The sequence below is a fragment of the Aspergillus sydowii genome, assembly GCF_001890705.1.
Source record: "Aspergillus sydowii CBS 593.65 unplaced genomic scaffold ASPSYscaffold_2, whole genome shotgun sequence".
In the NCBI taxonomy this organism is placed as follows: domain Eukaryota; kingdom Fungi; phylum Ascomycota; class Eurotiomycetes; order Eurotiales; family Aspergillaceae; genus Aspergillus; species Aspergillus sydowii.
The window spans coordinates 724,658-744,798 of NW_024467860.1; the positions used below are offsets into that span (position 1 = coordinate 724,658).

A 20,141-nucleotide genomic window follows, 5' to 3' on the forward strand; every position below is an offset into this window, starting at 1 on the left:
GATGAAGGTGAAAAATGGTATCTATTCTGTATTGGCAATAATAATGGCATCCTATTTACTTCGTCAAAATACAACATCTTTCGTGTACCAAAAGAACTCAAATTTATACAAGGAGCGTTTGTCCAAATAGAGTTCTGTGGTGCCATGGTAACGGAAATAGTCTATGCCAAACTATCCGAGAAAGCCTTGAGCCGAGAACTATCTTTCGCGGCGATGAAGTATGAGCCACCAACATCGGTCCAACTGACGCTATTAGACCAATAATGTCTTTGTTTGACTGTCAAAAGGTTGATAGGTGAATTAAGATTCCGGGACTGAATCTTATGGCCAACGGGGACGAAAGACTTGAGGGAGACGATTTGGCATCCCTCCTTCATATCCAAAAAATGGTTTATCAATTCGTTATTAAGTTGCGGGGTAAAGGCTTGGTTGTTTATCAAGACAACATCGGCTCTTTTTAGAACATCGATAATGCTTTGCTCCTTGAGGAAATCGCCTCGCACTAGGTGCGTCTTTCCTGGTGCAATGCCCCACAGGCGACATCGCGCCTTAAACTCTGACTGTTGAAGTTCTGCCAGGTCGCATGCGTTTTGCATCATTTCGCAACCCCAACTTTCGCAACCTATTTCCAAAGCTGCCTGCAGAACTACATTTCCCACTCCGGACCCAAGGTCGACGAATACATGATTCGATTTAAGCCCGGTTTCTTTGAAGATGGAGCTGATGAATCGAGGAAGAAGTTCTCCATATACATTGTCGGTTCCATTCTCATATTGTCGAAGAGATTCAACTCGTGGTGAAACCGTCCGAGAATAGATCTGTGTCAGGATTCGTTCAATGTGAGGCAAACCAAGCCGGTGAGTGGTGTCCAGCTTTTTCGCGATACTTCCGCTTTCTCGTAGACGTTCAATAGCCTGGTTATAGTCCGTGACCGATTGGCGAAACTCGGATTCGTCTCCGCGTGCGAGGCCGCGCCGTAATCTTCGCTTAATACCAGTTGACTCGTTGTTGAATTCGTCCACTTCGTCTTCAGGTATGTACGCCTGGGTTATAGTTTCGATAACCTGGACAATATCATCGAGGGGTTTAAACTCGTCATCATCGCGGGGAACCACCACTTCGTATCTAAAGTGCGGAAAATACCGTTAGCTAACATTAAAATGTCGCGAATAAACTGAATGAGCACCCATACCTTTCTTTCGGCGTCGCACTAGGATACTGCAGGAGTATTTCCGAGGTTTGATCTGCATTCCCAAAGGCTGGCTTGAACTTTCCCGGCTTCTGCACAGAGGTGATCTCCGCCGCGTGTACGATGGGAAGAGACTTAGCGTCGTCCCCAGAAAACGCCTTCACTGATCGCAGCCGTCTCCCATAATCTGGCTCTGCGCTGTCGCCTGTCCTTGCGCGTTTGCGTACTTCGAGGGAGGTATCCGTGTCGCTTCCTTCATCGTCATCGTCACTGGACAACCGCTGTTCGGGAGTCGGGCGCTTTCGGTTCCGTAACGGCGTCAGTCGCCGCTTTGATGGTGGGAGGTCTCTATCCCCCGAGGCTGACCGGCTGGCGGATTCTCGAGTCTTCTTCCGAGGTTCGGCGGAGAGATTTCGCGACGAAGGCTTATTTGCGACTTGGGATGACGGCCGTGAGGGAGGAGCAGGGCGCGACTGTACCACCTGACGAATCTGCGGCTTCTTCGGCTGAAGCGAAAAGCCTCCTCTTTGGAGGTGATCAAAGAATCCCATCGAGTAGTAGTGGCGGTCGGGCGGGCTGGGATATAGTACGAAAAAGCGAAGAGAAAAATCAAACTCAGAAGAAAGAGAGGGGGCAATATGGACAAAGAAATATTTATACTGGCAGTAACATATGTACGACAAACTGCAGAGTAACGAGAGAAAAGGGTAAAAGAGCGCGTGAAGCAAATGCGAAAATCCAGCCCCGGCCCGCGTGAGATCGATGCCAGGTGAAGAAAGGCAGCACTCGGTGACGGTCAATAAAGTTGCCACTCTTAGTCATATCCACTCCCATGGCTCTGGGTCTTCTACATTGAATCAGTGATTTTATGTTCTGTCGGCTGGTTTACGGGTATCAGATCTGTCTCGACTTGTCTATGTATTATGTACAGACATGGGAATCTATTTTTGCTTCTTCTTTGCCAGTCGCTTCTGAGCCCGCACGTCCTTCTTCATTCTAGAATCCACGATCTTGTATTTACCCTTCACTCCCTTGGGCCGACCAGAGATACCCCTGTTGCTTCCCTTGGCAACAACCAACTTCGCCTGTTGCTTGGGTTTCTTCTTGGTCGCCCTGCTCATCATTCGTGCGATAGCCTGGGCCTTGTCCCTCTCGCTCAGGGTGTCATCATCCGCCAGTAGCGCGGACTTCTTGCGAAGTTTTTCTATCCGCTGGGCTGCCTTGAATTTCTTGCGGCCCTTGGCTTCCATCACCTTCTTGATAGGTCGAGCATTGATAGCGCGCATCTTCTCTTGAATTGCTGCTGCTGCTGCTTTGGTGATTGGGCGGACTGGTTTACTGTGCTTGCCCTCGTCGTCAATGAACCATTCTGGGAGACCGTCGACATCCCGGAAGGCGTATCGGTTGAATCCGTCATCGAATACATCATGCGACTTCTTTTCTCCAGTAGCCATCTGCTGAGCCAGCGCCATAGCTTCTGCTGTAATAATATCAATGTCTAGAAATGTAGTTAGCAACGATTGCCTTAACCCATATTATGCTCTTTGGTGTTACTTACCAAGCTGGCCATTCTTCTTCCGCGGTTCTTCGGCCTCTTCGAACTCGTCATCTGAAGAGTCTTCGGATGGCTTACTGTCCGTGGTACCGGTGGCCTTCTTCCGTTTCTCAGATACGGCTTTGCTTTGCGGTCGCTTTTCTTCCACTGCCTCTTCGTCCTTATCCTCCTCGTCTTCATCTTCTTCACCTTCTTCGTCCTCTTCGTCCTCTTCATCTCCAACACTTTCCAAACCCTGGAAGATGTCCTGGTCAAAGAATAGCGCGGCGTTATTAGAGAGAGCTCCATTTGAAGGGGCGGCACGAGCTTCTGTCTCTGCATCCTCTTCCTCTTCGTCATCACTTCCTTTGTCTGATCCAGAGAACCCCTCCCACTCCTCAGCTTCGTACTGCTTGCGAGCTTTCTTTGCTCGCAGTTTCGAATCCTTATCTTCTTTGCGGCCTTGATACTGCTCGTATAGCGAGTCGAGTTCCCTCTCTAGACGGTCCTCTTCGTCGTCGCTTCCGGTGTATTCCGACTCGGATTCGGATTCTTCGCTCTCACTCTCAACTGTGATTTCTTTCCCTGACGCCATGGCATCCTTTGCTCCAGCCTTCTCGGCACGTTTAAGTGAGAATGTGGCGTCATCTCCCCCGGGCCCTAACTGCTCCATTCCGATATCCATGGGAGTTGTCATGTGCATCTGCATTCGAACGATTTCTTTGCGCTTCTTTTCGTTCTCTTTGCGTCTTTCCTTCTTGCTCCTCGTGCTCTCCTTTTCTTTCAGGCGATGGAGTTCTTCTTGAATGGCAAGCTCATCGTCCATGGGAGCAATCTCAGCCACTTCTTCGGTTTCATCAGTCTTAGCTGGTCCCTTTTTCACTACCAGCCCAAACTTCTCGCGAACCTTGAGACGCCACCGGAGAAGGTTTCTAAACTCCTTTTTACCCAGGACTTTCAAATCCTCACAGCAATTGCGGATCTCCTCTGTGGTTTCTGGTAGCCGATCCAACGTAGCCAACGCAAGGTCTCCCCCGGGCAGTTGTTGGAAACTCAGCTTGTTGGCCGAACCGAGAATTGCAATTGGATCTGTGGTGTTGATGAAGTCCGTTACTGGAACCTCCTTGAACTGGGTCCAATCGCCTTCCTCATAACCCTCTCTCTTTCGCTTCTTCTTTTCGGGGTTGAACACCTTAGCTTCGTTATTGGGCGTAGGGTCTGCAAGTTCCGCAAAGACATGCTTCGGGTCAAGGAACTTGGGGTCCATGCGCTTTGGTGCTTTGTAACCACGGCAGACAACGAAAATTTCGGCGGAGACATTCCGGGAGGATGGAGGCTTGGTCGCCTCCACGGACGAGAACAACTGCTTAAAAACCCACAGTAAAGGGTTGTAATCCTTTGATCGGAAAACCTTGGTGACGAATGTACCACCCTCAGCCAGAAAATCCGTAGCAAGCCTAAGAGATTCAAGCACCAACTCCGCCTGAGAGAACGCATCCTGAACCCACGCCGCGCCAACATTCGGCGCACCATCGTGCAGAACTGTATCCGCCTTCCAGTGCTTAAGATGTGATCGGATCGTAGCGCGACATTTGTCAGTCGTGATATCGCTCTGGAAGGTAATGACTCGGGGGATGGGTTTGATGGGGGCCAAATCAACACCAACGATTAAGCTCTGAGCAGGCATGCATTCCGCAGCAACTTGACACCATGACTTATCTAGTTGTTAGTATAATCCAAAGGATCTAAAGCATCTAGGGAACTCACTCCAGGTGCCGCGCAAAGATCCAGCACAACCTTGCTCTTTTCCAAGAAGCCATATTTCTTGTTCAGTTGAACCAATTTGAACGCAGCTCTTGCTCTGTAACCCTTTTCCTTCGCAAGGCGATACCACTTATCCAAACGACCCTTGCCGTGCTATAAGAAGGTCAGCATTTAGTGAACTTCTAGTGAAAATATTTTCACTGAACCAAATCAAGGTACCTTTTTCTGAATCGCCATTGTGCAATGCCGGTGGTCGAGATAGTCTCGGCAGCAACCCGGGGCGACAAGATTAACCTGATGGAAAGGCCTGCTCTTTTTGAGAATCCGAGTTTATCCAAAAGAAAAAAAGTTATCGGCCTGGATCTAGCCCCACAATTTCCCCTTCTTAGTCACATGTGGCAGTGACGGGCACCAGCCACCGTTTTATGCCTGAGGCAAAAAGTTAAAGGCGGTGACGCCCGCTGATAGCATGCATGTGACGTGTGTTACCAATGGTTGGGTGGGAAAGTGTCGGAACAATAACCTTGCCATAATCAATAATTCAGCTCTAATTTTAGACCGTTGTCTTTAACAGCGACTGCCTTTGTACGAATTTTAGCACCTCGCGTACCCCAGCTTGTATTTAGTTTCGGTGATGTTCTTATTGCAGCTTCCATGGCGTCCTCGGGTCCTCGCAAGAGAGTAAAGCCTAGCCCCCAATCGCCTGAGATCTCCCCGAACGGCGAACGGTCCAATTCGAGAGGGAGCCTAGTAAGTTTGGTCTCTTCCCAGTGTGATCTACTTCTTTTTCCAAGTGAAAGTTGTCTGGAAATCGATAGTTCTGTAGCTGATTTGTATGAAAGTGGTATTCAAGCGTCTGGCCGTCAAAAGCGGCCCCTGTTACCGAGGTTGCCCGTGAGAGCATTTCGATGGCCAAACCCAACTCATCCATCGCCGCGTCTGTATCTACACCACAACTTGACTCTCCAAAACAACAACGGCATCCTTCTCTCCAGCTAACCAAACGAGTGTGCGGATCAACAAGATCCCTCCCCGCCAACGCTACAACGACCCGCATCAACATTGCTTCAGATGGTTCCACATCGGCCCCCGCAGAGGATCTCGAATCGGACCGTGCTTCGCCAGGGAGAACGACTGATAAGGAGGCATCAAATGACAACAGCGGAGTAGTCGCGGGTGATTCAGAGGAACCCCAGTCGGACGCAACTGAAGAGCCTGCGAACTCGGGCAACGCGGTCACGGCTGTAAGTCAACCTAGTGGATGGCTTTCTTGGGTATACGCACCGTTCGCAAACGATAAGCCTACGTCGAGTGAACCGACAGCAAAACCGACTCCAAAACAGCTGCCAGAACCTGGATCGTCAGCTTTGGACCAGTCTTTGCAAGAAGCAACACGAGACCCTAGCCCAAAAGACCTAAATAATCCGCCAGAGGTTACGGAAGTCGCGCCCGCGTCGCAAAAGCGCTCTTGGCTTCAGATGTGGTACGGATCATCCTCATCTAAAGGGCCTGAGGAGCCTAAGGATGAGCCATCCGGGAACGCAGATGAGCAGAATCCTCCTACTCCAACCGCATCAGCCGGTCCACACGAAGAACAAGATACTACAAAAACAGACAGTGGCTCAGCTACTCCAACTAGTACGAGCAACAGGGCGTCTGCCTGGTCTTTCTTCTTCAGAGATTCTGCCAAAGACACTATACCGGGGAAACCGCAAGAGGCCCAAGCAGCCGAAGCCACTATAAGTCGGGATGTGCCTCAAGACCAAGTGGCGAGTGGCCCGGAGACTAAAACCGGACAAAAGCCACAAATAATTAACAAAGGAAGCGTTAAATTCAAAGCCTCCGCCAGTAGTCAGTCCAGGCCAGACACTGCTGTATCACAATTACCGAATGCTCCAGAGGGCCCCGCCCTGGCCCCGGCCCCGACTGCTCCTGAGGCCTCTAAACAACTGCAGAAGATCATACCAAACCAAGTTCTCCCGCATTTCAAGGATACATTTGCTTTCCAAGACAGGCCAACACTGCTCCAATCGATCGGTCGATTCCTCCACTATAACAAGGAGGCCAATAACCAACATGTCTATAAGGTCCCTCATCCCCCGCGCATTAAAAGGGCACTCGCAATAGGAATCCATGGTTACTTTCCTGCTCCTTTGATACGAAGTGTCCTTGGTCAGCCGACTGGAACATCTCTCAGGTTTTCCAATATGGCCGCGGAAGCTATTCGCAAATATACAGAAGACAACGGATATAAATGTGAGATTGAGAAAATAGCTCTAGAAGGCGAAGGACGTATCGCCGAACGAGTTGATCTACTTTGGAAACTACTTCTCAATTGGATGGAGGAAATCAGACGCGCTGATTTTATTCTGGTTGCGTGTCACAGTCAGGGTGTTCCAGTTGGAATCATGCTGGTTGCTAAGCTCATAGCATTTGGCTGCGTTAACGCCAATCGGGTTGGAATCTGTGCAATGGCTGGCGTAAATCTTGGACCGTTTACGGATTACAGATCCCGATGGATCAGCGGCTCTGCTGGAGAACTATTCGAGTTTGCTTTGCCGTACAGCCAGGTCTCCAAAGGTTACGAGTCCGCTTTAAGAACCTGTATAGACTTCGGCGTACGAATTTCCTATGTTGGGAGTATCGATGATCAACTCGTCTCGCTAGAGGTAACTGGCCCCATAACCCGCCAGTAATAGCCAACAATCCGAGGACTAACATAAAATAGTCATCCCTATTCTCCCCCGTGTCTCACCCATACATATACCGAGCCGTCTTCGTCGACGGTAGGGTTCATGCCCCAAGTTTGTATGTTTTACCTTCTCCGCACAAGCCAGTGCCGACATCTAAATGCTAACTTCTCCATAGCGTTTCACACTTGGTCGGATTCGCTCTCAAACTCCGCAACCTCGGTATCTCAGACCACGGTCTCATCCGCGAACTTAGCTCTCCTTTAGCAGGCAGCCTTTACACGGGAGAAGGCCACTCCCGACTCTACGACGACGACGCCGTATATCGGTATGTCACCTATTACTCCCATTTTTCTTCCTCCCAAAAAGAAGAATTCTCGCTAACAAGCACCCCAGACTCGCAATTGAATTCGCCCTCGAAACATCTCCTGTCTCAAACGCACCCCTTAACATCAAACGGAGTCATCCACCCCCCACAACAAACCCATATATTCTCCCATTTGCCATGCGTGGTCTCCTCGAAGAGGAATATGTGCGACACGAATTATACAACGAAACCATGGAACTCTTGAAGCAGTTTGATGACTGGAAGCCCACAAGCAAAGTCCTCAAAGATGTCAAGTTCCGCTTAGAAGGCATACGCTCTAAACTTTAATTACACTGATATACCTTGGGAAGTTTGCGTCTTGCTGTGTTGTATCGAGCCTTTTATCATTAATACATAAAGTAATAGAGTGAGAAATATACTATCTTTTAGGGCGAGGGAGCGGAACTTTGAAGATCAACAGTCTAAGTAAGAACTAATGGATAGGCCTACACATGATATGCTTATATACACTCCGGATGGATGGAAATCAACATAAATCAATTCAGTAGTGGGGTATATGTCAAACCAAGAAAATAGGTATTAATATATATAATAGCTTCGATCATTACTATCCTAACCCCATACACGAGGTCGCAATTTTGTTTTTCGCAGGGTCCAATATGCAAAATGCAGCTGAGGTACTATCTACCCCTGTAAGAACGCCGTGTTGTATGCACCTTGAATGTCATCTGAGTTCGCTGTCAGCTTGATTCGCCGTGCCATCAAATCGTTACTCACCTTTCATTCCATTTAATGCCTCATAAGAAATCGTATAGTTCGATGTGGCGTTAATAATCCGTTCAAGTCCTTGGCGGAGTTCTTCTGTGAACCTATCAGACGGGGTGTTGCCTTGGTTGTTCCCGAATTCTGTCGGCACCTGATTTGCTAAATTCGTTTGATAGAATATCATCAGAAGGGCATAGCTGCCTTGCATTAGACAACACGCAAATGACGGCATAGTTCTCGGATATTGGTTGAGAGGTAGCGATTGCAGTGCTTGGTGCGGGCTATTGCAGCCAGTGAGCGGTTGAGGCACAGGTAGACTTTGAAACATGTGGGATATTAATAGGGCCGCCCTCAAGCAAACCCTTGCGGAGTGTTGGCTGGTATAAGGAAATTCGTCAATGAACGAGTACTGAGGTAGGGTTTGGAACTCGGACGATGTGGACGATGTAGATGACGGTGCGTACTCGCTCGAGGATGAATGTTTGAACTGATCCAACCTAGTACATGAGCAGCCAATATTCGAAATCTCACCCGAAGGCTTTAAGCTCTTATTGGCGCATTCCGAGGTCGGCTCAGATGAATTAGCCGCGGTTAGATCACAATGCCTTTTGAGAAATATCGGGATGTCCGAGAATGCTCTGAAGCGATGAATCTTGATCTGAGAACTGAATCGAGTGTCAACATATGATATAATTTTACTTGCCATTCAGTCAGCAGTTACCTTGACAGCTTTATCCTTGATATCGCACGGATACTCCGCGCCGTTGTATGCTCTGGTAGATTACCATCAACAGACCGAGATACCAATGCCGGTAGGTTCGATTGCGACAATATTGCGTTGGACCAGGTGTCGAGTCGCTGCATGCTCTCAGAAATGTATGGCATATTGGTCCTCGTAGGAATGCATTTCTTAAGATCGATGACGAATTGAGTTGCCGTTACCAGTATTTGCTGAGATTGGATCAAGATAGACCAGCCCTGTGGATAACGTTGAACGGGATATTGCTTATGGGTCAGGGATTACAGTTACTTACATCAGGATCGGTAGCAAACCTAGGATAAGGCGTAACAAACTGCGGGTCATTCGCGTCGATGGAAAGAGGCTAGTGTTACAGGCGTTAGAACAACGTTGAGGGAAGATTGACCAGGTGAACTCACTGTCGTACTAACAATCGAGCCTTGAAGGACACAGTAATACTGTTTGAAGAATGTGAAAGTCAGCGGCTGAAGTAGGATATAGAATAAGGATAGGTTTACCGTCATCCACCATGCCCTCCTTCGGGCTTCCGCAAATCCATCATACTCTTCGCCAAGAGAATGCAAGGACATATCCAGTGCTATTGCCAATGCTTGGCCAGCACGGTACCTCATCTTTAGGAGATTCCCACGCTGGGTATACTCGTACACAGAGAGGATTAATAAGGCAAAAATGCTCTCAAGCTCTACAGGAGTTTGAGGATGAAAGGGTTCTCGATCGATTAAATGGCGATCACTGCCCGGAGACTCAAAGGGGTTTGATGGGGAAGCATGAAGTTCACAATCGGATTCGATGCTAGCATTAGCCATTTGCGCGAAGGCATGCGCAAATGTCCGGCGTCGGATGACTGAGTTAGGAGATGACGGCTCCGAGTCATTTGAGTGAGGTACTAGTGCTAGAACGGCAGATATTGCCAGACTGAGTGGAGAGCGAGGTTGATAAACGATAGCTGGTTCCTCGGTGGGAGATTCTAAGTAGGAACCGACGCCGTCCAAGGGACTGTCAACGGAGGCGGGCGCTACTCTCGGTGGCAGTATTGGAAAATAGTTATGAATGAAATCATAATAGGCATTTAATCTGGTTTCATGATTAGTATAGCCCAATGCCATGCAGGGAGTAACCTACATTTCGTGTTCACTGCCGTATGTCCTTACTACGGATGGTGAGGATGTGCTTGATGAGGACGGGGTGGGTTCCATTTGAACCTGAGTGTTACCGCCATCATTCGGAGCGAATAAACCTGCAAACAGTGATTGAACATCCGATGGGAAGTCTAAGTTTCTGAGTCCAGCACCAGGGCTGGAAAGCACATCGATCTGGCCGAATAGGGCTGCTGCTGTTTATTAGCCTGATTTCAGGATCTGCCGGGGTTTGGTTAGATGGACATACCGTCCTCAAAATCCGGGGTCACTGGTGTGAGAATACGGTTCACAACATCACCTTGTTTTTGCTGAACAACGCCTTCTGGTGGAATGGGTGTTTTCTTTTTCTTCCTTGGCCCCCCACGCTTACTCGGCAGATAGGAACATTTTCTCTTCTTGCTAAGACACTGAACAGCGAGACGATTTGTCTCAGCATCAGCCAGCCAAACCTCAATTATAACAGGGCTAGGGAGAGAACCCAAAAGACAACAGAGAGAAGACCTACGTTGGCGCAAGGATCCTGCCCATCACAACGAGTCCTCGAAGCACGACTGTAATCAGGCAGTCAGTTGATATACATAAAATAGTGTTTGCAGGTAGGTTTGAATCGAAAGACAAGCTTTGCTCCAGACAGAAAGGGGGAAGAATCAGGGTCCACAGGGACAGAATTAAGCCATGGCGTTCCTTACCAAGCTAAACAGGCTACCTTGACTGGAGGCTTTGCGAATTTCTTGCGGACAACAGTGGGCCTCGACGCGATAGACTGTGTAACTGTTGAGATACCATTAAGATTCCCGTGGTGTTCAACTTGGTCCAAAACCATGATGGATTCCGAGAAATTCGTCGGTCAACGTACGGGCGTTGAGAGTACGTTGGCGAGGCCCGAATCTTCGTTGGCGAGGCCCGAATCTTCGTCGGCCTGGTTCATGCAGCCTTTTGGAGGAGAGCGTACTACCATCACCCGCAAACTAGGTAAGACTGTCGGGATGCGCATCGCTCCGTGAGGCGGAACAGTGCAATCGTCAAGTTTCCCCCTTGTCTCATCAACCACGGGGAAAGCCGATATCAAATGCAGTCAGGGCCCGAGAGAGTGGTCTGATATAATATAGAGCGTGGATCGCCCGTTAGTCGCAAAGGGACCAGGCGGGCTTAATCAGCCATTGTTGGCTGACGACCAAATCCCGAACGCCCACTGTTCGGGATTTGGTCATGACAGGAGCGGCTTAATGTGGCGTGGTCGGGCTTCACATAACAATAATAGTCACTGCGAAGATCATGCAGGCCCTGGGGAAGGCCAACATTGGAAATCACTCAATTGGACGAAGAATTTGAAGAATGGGGCTATCGCAGCCCTGAGATCGAGCACATCATCTGAATGATCGGATCGCGGCCTCCAGTGCGCCTTCCGTTTTCTCGGGTTTTCCTCGCTCTTGCCATTTTTGGTCCTCTGAGATCACGTGTCACGGGCTTCACTCGGCCCTGCTGTCTTTCCAGGTCCGGTCAAGCCTTCCTCCGGCTCGATCCGAAGTTTACGGTGGAGAGGAGCTTTGGTTGGCATCAATTTCGTATCTGATATGTGATAATAGTTACTTACATATTGAACCTCTACATGGCTTTCCAACTCATACTAGTATAGCAGTATCTAAAGCTTGGTATAATGCATTATAGAGAGATGCCCGGTACCCGCGTGACGCTGGCCCACACACTGTCAGGAACGACTACCGGAAGCTTATGCCCTCGCAGTTGCTGATCAATTAGCCATGTTCCCACGACAAACTCCGCGCGCGTCAACAGACCAATCTTCTGTTCGTCCACGAGGTCCCAGACTCGCTCTAGGACGTGGTCCGGTAGGCGGCTTCTCGACCAGATATCTTGAACCACAAGATTCACAACCATCTCTAGAGCAGCTGGGGGATACATGCCCGGCGGGATTCCATGCTCCGTGGCTTTCTTGTCTGCCACTTGATCAGGAGGTATGAGTAGTCCTTTATTTGCAGCCCAGACGCCCTCATATCTCTTGCGCTCTTTCTCCGTGATTTCACTTCTCCATCGTTTTCGATCACCTTCCTGATGCTTATGAGGATGCTTACGGATGAGGTGATTTCGGTGTTGGCGGCGATTCCGCTCGTCTTCGTCGTCTGATTTGGGTTGCGTTCGGAGCGTCCCCCGAAGCCCTCCTGGGCTGGGATCGGCTGTGCGGTCCCTTTTATGCTGATGGTGGAGGCCCAATATGGACCGAGATCGGGATCTTCGTCTGCGTGATGGTGGTGGAGGCGGTGGCGATGGCCTCCTTGTTTGTAGTGCCCGGTTTGATGCGAGTGACGAAGCTGCGACTGCATCCGAGGTTCCATCTCTACTCACATCCGTAAGATTGTTAAGAATGCTTGTACTGCTGTGGTTCTGCGACTGGCTGTATAATGACATGGCACTCGGGGTGGATGGAAACGCTGGGGACCTATCGCGCCCCAAGTTAACGTGAGGTTCGTTTGCGTCGTTGGTCGCCACGGTTGCGGCTCGTCGCGGTGGAAGTGCAGGGGGGCGTTCCTCGGGCAGGGTGGATGCAGAAGTCTTGGAGCGAAGAGGAATAGGGCCGCTCGGAGACTCGAAACGGTTTCGATTTTCATGGCGGCGATCGAAAGACAGAGGTTCACTAAAGGCGGGTGAGGGTTTTCGGGGTACAGGTGGTGGGACAGGGCGCGGCTTCGTTATCGGTGGTCGGGGAGATGTCGAAGGTTTGGGCGAGACGGACCTCTGGCCAACGTACGGCTTTGGGGGTGAATGTTCTTGATGATCATCAAAGTACGGGTCCAGTATCCGCGAGCTTGCTACTGGCTTTCGAACGGGGATAGGCGACGGCAGTGCCTTTCCAATCCGTTGTAACTGGGCCCTTTGCGCATCCACGCCTGTAGTCTTGCTATTTGGTCCATTCGAGCTTCCCGCAGCGATCTCAGCCGCAAGCAATTGGGGAGTTTTCTGGCGCGTAATGTCTGGTACACTTCCGGCCGCACTTTTGGGTCTGTTGTTCGGCTCAAGCGTAGCTGGAGGTGAGCTAAAGAGGGCGATTCTATCTTTGATGGTACCAGGTCCCGGCAGTTCCGGCAAGGGATCGGGGTCGGAATCGAGGAGCGAAACGGGCGGGCGGCCTGCCATGTTCAATGGAGAATGTGATCTGGGGGGTGTGGCATGGTTGAAAGCTAGCAGAGCTCCCTGTAAAGCAGCCCGATTCGGAGAGGTGTTCGCGTTCACATTATTGCGGGGAGGCAGTCGGCGGTCCCGCGAAGGGGTCGAACCTGGTTTGGCCATTCGTGGGACGAGCCTAAGTCTGGACCATGGTCGAGCTGCAGGTGGAAGAATGCTCGGGTTTGGTATTGATATCGAGGTCGGTCTGTGGGAAACGGGTTGGAACTTGAAAATAGGGGTGACTGGGCTTGCATTGAGATGAGGCTCCTGCGTCAGCCCGTTGTCTCAGCCGAAAGTCCTCATAATGAGCACATGCGGAGTTTCAAACGTCAACAGCGTTGCTGTGTCTCCGCTTGAATATTCTATTTTTTATTCGCCATCATTTAACCGAGCAGCAAAGGCGACATGACGGATAACTGCCGGGCCCATAAACGCATTCGCAAATCGCAGCAGCGACAGCCCTGGCTCGCAGCATCTCGGACTTCCCCGCTTCCTCCCCCAGTCTTAAATCTGGCTTAATATCAACCGACTTCTTCAGAGGCTCGAAATGTGTGATCGGCCCACTTTCACACGACTAGCTCTGCTTCGAGAAACTGCGTCTCTTTCGCGATGCGCCGGAGCTATCTGCTCCTCTCCTATGTCTCCCTGCCCTGATGCATTCCGCTACAATGCCATTTTCTTGTCGACTTTGACTCAGTCGTCCATGAGGCAGCATGACCCCGGAAAAGAGCGATACCAGCCAAGGTACTTGCAGTCCTCTCCGTAACCCACCCCCAAATCTCCAAACCTTCATCTCCGCTCCCCCGCAATCCAGCCACTTTGGAGTTTGGAGGCAATCATGAAATAACAATCCACCACAGAAGCTTCAGACCCGCAGGAAGCTGAAGCAACAGCTAGACCTGGCGGTGCCAACAATGGTCGTGAAATTGAAGAGAGCTCGTCTGTTAGCGGCCAAACAAAGTGCTCGATCTGCCAGAGCACGTTCAGGAGACCCGAGCACTTGAAGCGCCATTTTCGCAGCCATACCAAGGAGAAGCCCTTCGAGTGCACTCAATGCGGCCGTCATTTCTCCAGAACGTACGTTAGAGCACCCCTTTTCCCATTCACCGCCGCCCTGGCAGCATCTGTTGCTGAGTATTTTGCCGCCTCGTCTAACTATCACCAGTGACACGCTTCATCGCCATGAATTGAGTCATCACACCATAGGCACTGACGGAGGGAAAGACCGCACACATAGAATTACTGTCAAAACGTTTCGTGCTTGTTACAAATGTGCGCTTGCGAGGGTGCGTTGTAGCGGTGGTATTCCGTGTACTCGTTGCGAAAACAGGTCTCTCGAATGCCAGTATCCGACCGAGCGACGATCCAAAGCCAAGGTTCAGAAGGCCACGACCCAAACGATATCGCTCGGTGGGAAAGGCGCGCTCTCCGGATCAACCTCACATCCCTTCTCTGCGCATGGTCCCGAGGCCTCTCAGAACAAAGAAAGTGGACACCTCGTCGGTCGACCCGGATATCAAATGGGACAGTTTCAACTGCACGTGCCGGAGTCCCATAACGTTTCTACGTCCCGTTCAGATGGTATGCTGGCGCCCAATGTCCATGCGCACTTGGAACATGACAGAGATTCGCCTTCCTTAATTCGAGCGGACGTTGCTGCAGTCTCGGAATCGTTCCCCCCGTACGGGAGTGTAAACCAACAATTATATCCCCAGGCACCGTCAACTCAGGTCCAACCCCCTCTAGCGGTTGACCAAAAGCGACTCAGCTATCCATTAGACGGGCAACATAATGAAGTTCCTCCGCCTGGTAACTTTGTTGCCGGGATTCCGGGCTCGGACAACGCACATGTACAATTAGGCTTCCCGCAACCGCTTCTAGGTCAATCCGCAGTCCCTACAATAAATTGGCTGTCAAGTGACTTTTTGCTCGAATCGGCGCCTGATCAAGGTTTAACACCTGGGCCCCAGCACCCTTTTCAAGCGGGCGTGTTCGATGGTTCGTTAAGCCAGACAACATGGCTACCTCCGGTTATTAATACGGAGCCTCAGGGCTCTTCTTTGTCCGGGAGTATCTCTCAAACACCATCTGGAACTACCTCGCTTGGCGATGTAGAAAGCCCCGGTCATTTCGCTCGGGGTGTGCGTCAGCAATCACAATCAGGGCCATCCAAACGACCCACGGACCATACTATTGATGAGCCAAGTGAACGACTTCCAAAGCACAGGCGAACTCAGTCATCGTGGCCGACGCAAAATGCCGATTCTCTCGATATATTCCTGAAATTTCAAAATAGCAAACCTCAGTTTGCATTCCCGCCAACTCAGGAGCTACAAACGGATTCCGTGCCTGACACCCCGGTTGGTTGCAACCTTGAACCTACAACGTACGACGAAATACACCACGCATTTTTGCGTCTGTGTTGTACAGAGAACTTTCTGTATTCCAAGTTCGAATCGAGCAATTTTCCAGACACACAAACACTATCGAATTTTCTTCATCATTATTTTCACTTCTTCCACCCCATATACCCAATTTTCCATACTCCAACATTTAATCCAAACAAATGCCACTGGATAGTCACGCTTGCGCTAGCCACAATAGGCAGCCACTCTGCAAGCTTCTGTGAGCAAAACGGGACGGCTACGGCTTTCCACGAGTTTCTCCGTCGAGCAGTCTGCGTTGAGGTGAGTAGTACTAATTTCTGTGCATGCTGGCGACCTCTTCTTGGTAGCTAATTGAGAGTTTCAATCTAGAAAGAGAAGAGCCAATCTCAACCCCTCCCACTCTGGCTCTTTCAAGCAATGTTACTTGATTGCATTGGGAGACTCCACGGAGGCAGTGAAAATGGCAAGATTTCCGCACTTGGCGACTTCGGTGATCTCATCAACCTTGCAACGCGTGAAAAGTTCCTGTCGCGCTCAGACAATCCGACTACTGAATCAGATCAACCGCCCGATGAGCAACAATGGACGCTATGGGTTGAAGAAGAATCTCGAAGACGTACTGGATATCTGATATGGGTATGAGACACCGTGATTCCCTTATTGAAGTGACATGCTAATTGACACCAGCTTGTGGATTGTACGACTTCCTACCAGTTTGACACGAAACCACATTTTTCTTTAGACGACGGCCAAGCACCCCTTCCCTGTAATGAGAAGATCTGGCACGCAGCCTCGTCTCGTATATGGAAAGGTCTTCGTGAGGGAAACTCAGGTATGCCTATTTCACGTATGTTGTCCCCTAATTCAAGGCTGACATTTACGTTGCAGAGCAGGAAAAGATTTCCCTTTACGACGCGGTACTGACTTTGTACATCGAAAAGAGACTTATACCCGAAATAGGCGAGCTCAGTCACGTTCTGCTAATACATGCGCTATATCATCGAATGTGGGAAGTTGGAGAGTACTTCCGCCGTCCACTCTCATTTTGGAATCCAACGGCAAAAAGGCAGTCCCGAAAGCTAGCCATTCCATCAGGATCTGTTTGGCTACCAGGAATCCCTTCGTATTCGAAATGGCGCAACAGTGCGTGTGATTGCTTGGATATCCTCCACTGGACTGCGAATGGCACCATAGCCAAAGCAAACGGACATGAACACCCCACAATCTTGCATCTCCACACAGCCCGTATCATACTTCTCGCGCCGTTCCGGGAAATTCGGCATCTAGTAAACCTGCTAGCAACTCAGAAGGTCAACTGGGAAGACCGCCAGCAGGTTATTGAGTGGCATTATGTGTTGCGCTGGATCAAGCACGATCAATATAAAGCCCGTTTAGCGGTCATTCATGCCGGATCGGTGCTATACCATGTCCGCAAGTACTCCACCAAGGCGTTCCACGAACCAGTAGCCACCTATCTTGCAATACTCACGCTATGGGCGTACGGACTGTGCTATAAGCAAGCTTTTCCCGACCTCGCGACTTCCCGACGCGACGCAGCAATCGGACCTAGCGTTATCAACCTCGACCAGCCGTGCTCTGACGAGCTGGTCCAATCCTTCGTTAGGGAGGGTCAGATGATGAAAGGGATGTTGACGAATGTAGGAGATATCTGCGCGCCCCATGGGCCGGACCAAATTTTGCGAGTTGGCTGCGAAACACTCTCTGGTCTTCACTCCTGGGGCTTGGCGAAAGCATTTATGGTAACTTTGATGAGGCTTATTGATTTGGTATGATATATATATATTTTCCCTTGTTATTCGTTATGACGGGAACCACAAGTGGCTGGACCATCAAACCCCCATTCGTTAATGTTATGATGTTGCTAGTTGGTGAGGTTCCCGCACATTAAGATCTTGATACCTTGTATTAGAAATATAGTATCGATTATTCTCTCACGATTTGCCCATAATTCTTATAAATAAAGCATTGTAGGTCTACTTTCGCTGTTTTTGTCCTAGGGTGTATTTGGGGTTCATACGGTCAACACGTTACCTGTTGTATAAAGCTCTGAACTACGTATAAGTTACTTACATTGAGAAATCCCAACTCGGCAGAGTGAACAACCACCCGACTCAATAACTTAGAACTCAATGCAGACCTTCCCAATATGCTGCCCACTAACCAGATACTCGAAAGCACTGACAACTCCCTCCCGCGTAAACCCAAACGTCTTCTCAACAGGAACATCCAAATCCCTATTCCCAATAAACCTAACGACCTCCTCAAGCAACTGCTTCGACCCAATCATAATCCCACGCACAATCGCACCCTTGCTCAGCGCCAGCCCTGCAACATCAGGCATCTCCTCCTGGCTCGCGGACGCAAGGAATCCAATCACTGAAATCACGCCGCCAAATGCAAGGGCATTAATCGATTGCTTGATTGTGCCTGATCCGCCGTTCTCGAAGATGTAGTCTACTCCTTGCCCATTTGTGATGCGCTGCGCCTCGGTGGCCCAGTCGGGGTTGGCCTTGTAGTTGATGGTGTGGTCGACGCCGTACTTTTCTTTGACGTATTGAAGCTTCGCGTCTGAGGATGACGTTATGATTGTTGTTGCACCGGCGGCTTTGGCGAGAACGAGGCCGGTTATGGAGACGCCGCCAGTTCCTGAGTAGACGAAGTGTTAGTATGCAATATCTGCGTATTTCATGGTATAGATTGGGGAACGCGAGTAAGGTTTAGAATGAGCACTTACCCTGGAAAAGGACCGTTTGTCCAGGGCGGATAGGAATAGCACCGTACAACGAGTTCCAAGCTGTAACACCTGTACAAACAACACTAGCCCACTGCGCATAGCTCAGAGTCGACGTAGAAGGGATCTTGACAACAGCATTGTACGGAACAGCAATGTACTCCCTGAGAACACCGTCGACAGGCCCGCCCAGTCCTCCACCCCAGGACTTAATAGGACCGTATAGAGAGGAAGGATCAAAAGCGATGACGGCCTTGTCACCAATTTCAAAGCCCGAGACACCCTCGCCGACTTTGACGACGTCTCCGGCTGCATCGGAGCCAGGTACGACATTGTCTTTCACGGGGAAAGGGTATTGGCTTGTTGCGATTGCGATATCGCGGAAGTTTAGGGCAACACTGCGGATTTTGATGAGAACTTCGTGTTTGGAGGCTTGGGGACGGGGCTCGGTGGTTGAGGTGAGTCTGGACCAGCTATCACGCTGCGGAAGACGGAGAACTGTTTGGTTGGACATGGTGGTTGTGAGTTATGATGATCGAAATGTGTGGTTGCTGCATATGCTTGGGATATACATTGTCAACGGGCGGCTGTTATATATGCTGCTGTTATTTCTTCTCCAATTCATCGAATGCGATGTAATTGGAGATTACCCCCAAATTCGAAATAGCAGCTTGATTTGTGATCACATTAATCGTCCACAATTACTGTGAAACTTTGAATTACTCGTTGAAAAAGATGCGGATTGTATTTTTTTAACAATCATGGTAGAGGCGAGTTGGGGTTGGAAATCAGCCATGGCGAAAGCATTTGTAAGCTTGAGCAGGATGGAAAACAAACAAGACTATTGATATAGTAAAGAATAAATAAATAATATAAATACAAACATCACTTTTAGAAGGCCGCTGAATGGGGAGAGAACGATGGAATGGACAGACCTGCTACAAAAGGTCAACGAGAGCTCGCAACATTCGCGATGGACATACTAACCCTTTTTAATTCTAGTATTTGACCAGAAACACTGCGTTGAAGATACTTAAGATGCACGTCTTTGGATTTTCTACTACATAGACTTGTTCTCTTACAGAAAAAATGGCGGAAAGATATGACAAAATGAACGCCAGCTGCCAGTAAACTAATCGCGACTTATCTCAAGGCTTTCGTGGATACATATAATCCAACCCATTATGGCTCGATCAATAATTAAGGAACGGGTCCACTGTCCGCTGAGCTTCCCGGTACTTATTCCACCACCACTGGTTGGCATCGTGCGGAATCACGCCCCAATGAGACATGGCCTTCTCCTGGGCTCCGTCCATACCAAGCCTTGCATAAGCTTGAATCCGGGTCAAGGTGGGCAAGCCGTCGTCGACCTCAAGCCGCAACTTAGACCCAACGGCTTCACGGTTGGCCCCGGCATTGGTTGTGGTAAGATATGTGCCCAAGAGAAGAACTAAAAGCGAAAATATTTGGATCAGGAAGCTGCTCATGCCGAGTGCAAGTGCGTGCACGCCAAGGGCAGCCCAGGAAGCAGCTCTCAGACGGTAAGTGCATTGTTGGCGAGTGCCGGTAAGCATACACTTGATGATGAGTATACGAGGACCGAGGATCGTAACAATTTTCGAATTTGGTAGGACCAGGAGCACCTTGACAACT

The 20,141-nt window shown here is 49.7% G+C and overlaps 6 protein-coding genes across 6 annotated transcripts; 1 reads left to right on the forward strand and 5 right to left on the reverse strand.

The window, feature by feature from the left end:
- Nucleotides 1–161: 161 nt before the first annotated feature.
- On the reverse strand, nucleotides 162–1,740 carry dot1 (histone methyltransferase DOT1; the record flags this gene model as incomplete). Its single annotated transcript, XM_040848937.1, has 2 exons — nucleotides 162–1,125; nucleotides 1,193–1,740. The coding sequence occupies 2 exons, from the start codon at nucleotides 1,738–1,740 to the stop codon at nucleotides 162–164; spliced, it is 1,512 nt and encodes a 503-aa protein (XP_040705773.1).
- Nucleotides 1,741–2,130: 390 nt separating this feature from the next.
- Nucleotides 2,131–4,724, reverse strand: spb1 (rRNA methyltransferase spb1; the record flags this gene model as incomplete). The annotated part of the gene is made up of 4 exons (XM_040848938.1): nucleotides 2,131–2,687; nucleotides 2,748–4,437; nucleotides 4,491–4,640; nucleotides 4,707–4,724. The coding sequence occupies 4 exons, from the start codon at nucleotides 4,722–4,724 to the stop codon at nucleotides 2,131–2,133; spliced, it is 2,415 nt and encodes an 804-aa protein (XP_040705774.1).
- A 3,550-nt stretch (nucleotides 4,725–8,274) lies between these two features.
- ASPSYDRAFT_144478 (uncharacterized protein) lies at nucleotides 8,275–10,992 on the reverse strand (the record flags this gene model as incomplete). The annotated part of the gene is made up of 9 exons (XM_040841431.1): nucleotides 8,275–8,935; nucleotides 8,992–9,248; nucleotides 9,305–9,373; nucleotides 9,429–9,467; nucleotides 9,528–10,104; nucleotides 10,153–10,363; nucleotides 10,417–10,576; nucleotides 10,675–10,720; nucleotides 10,859–10,992. The coding sequence occupies 9 exons, from the start codon at nucleotides 10,990–10,992 to the stop codon at nucleotides 8,275–8,277; spliced, it is 2,154 nt and encodes a 717-aa protein (XP_040705775.1).
- Nucleotides 10,993–11,831: 839 nt separating this feature from the next.
- Nucleotides 11,832–13,472, reverse strand: irs4 (the record flags this gene model as incomplete). The annotated part of the gene is made up of 1 exon (XM_040848939.1): nucleotides 11,832–13,472. The coding sequence occupies one exon, from the start codon at nucleotides 13,470–13,472 to the stop codon at nucleotides 11,832–11,834; it is 1,641 nt and encodes a 546-aa protein (XP_040705776.1).
- A 590-nt stretch (nucleotides 13,473–14,062) lies between these two features.
- Nucleotides 14,063–17,529, forward strand: ASPSYDRAFT_85666 (putative C2H2 transcription factor; the record flags this gene model as incomplete). Its single annotated transcript, XM_040851546.1, has 6 exons — nucleotides 14,063–14,093; nucleotides 14,210–14,426; nucleotides 14,515–16,036; nucleotides 16,106–16,372; nucleotides 16,424–16,568; nucleotides 16,625–17,529. The coding sequence occupies 6 exons, from the start codon at nucleotides 14,063–14,065 to the stop codon at nucleotides 17,527–17,529; spliced, it is 3,087 nt and encodes a 1,028-aa protein (XP_040705777.1).
- Nucleotides 17,530–17,775: 246 nt separating this feature from the next.
- ASPSYDRAFT_128893 (zinc-dependent alcohol dehydrogenase family protein) lies at nucleotides 17,776–19,002 on the reverse strand (the record flags this gene model as incomplete). Its single annotated transcript, XM_040840512.1, has 2 exons — nucleotides 17,776–18,403; nucleotides 18,492–19,002. 2 exons carry the CDS (start codon nucleotides 19,000–19,002, stop codon nucleotides 17,877–17,879), a joined length of 1,038 nt encoding a protein of 345 aa, XP_040705778.1. The 3' UTR covers nucleotides 17,776–17,876.
- Between the last annotated feature and the right edge of the window lie 1,139 nt (nucleotides 19,003–20,141).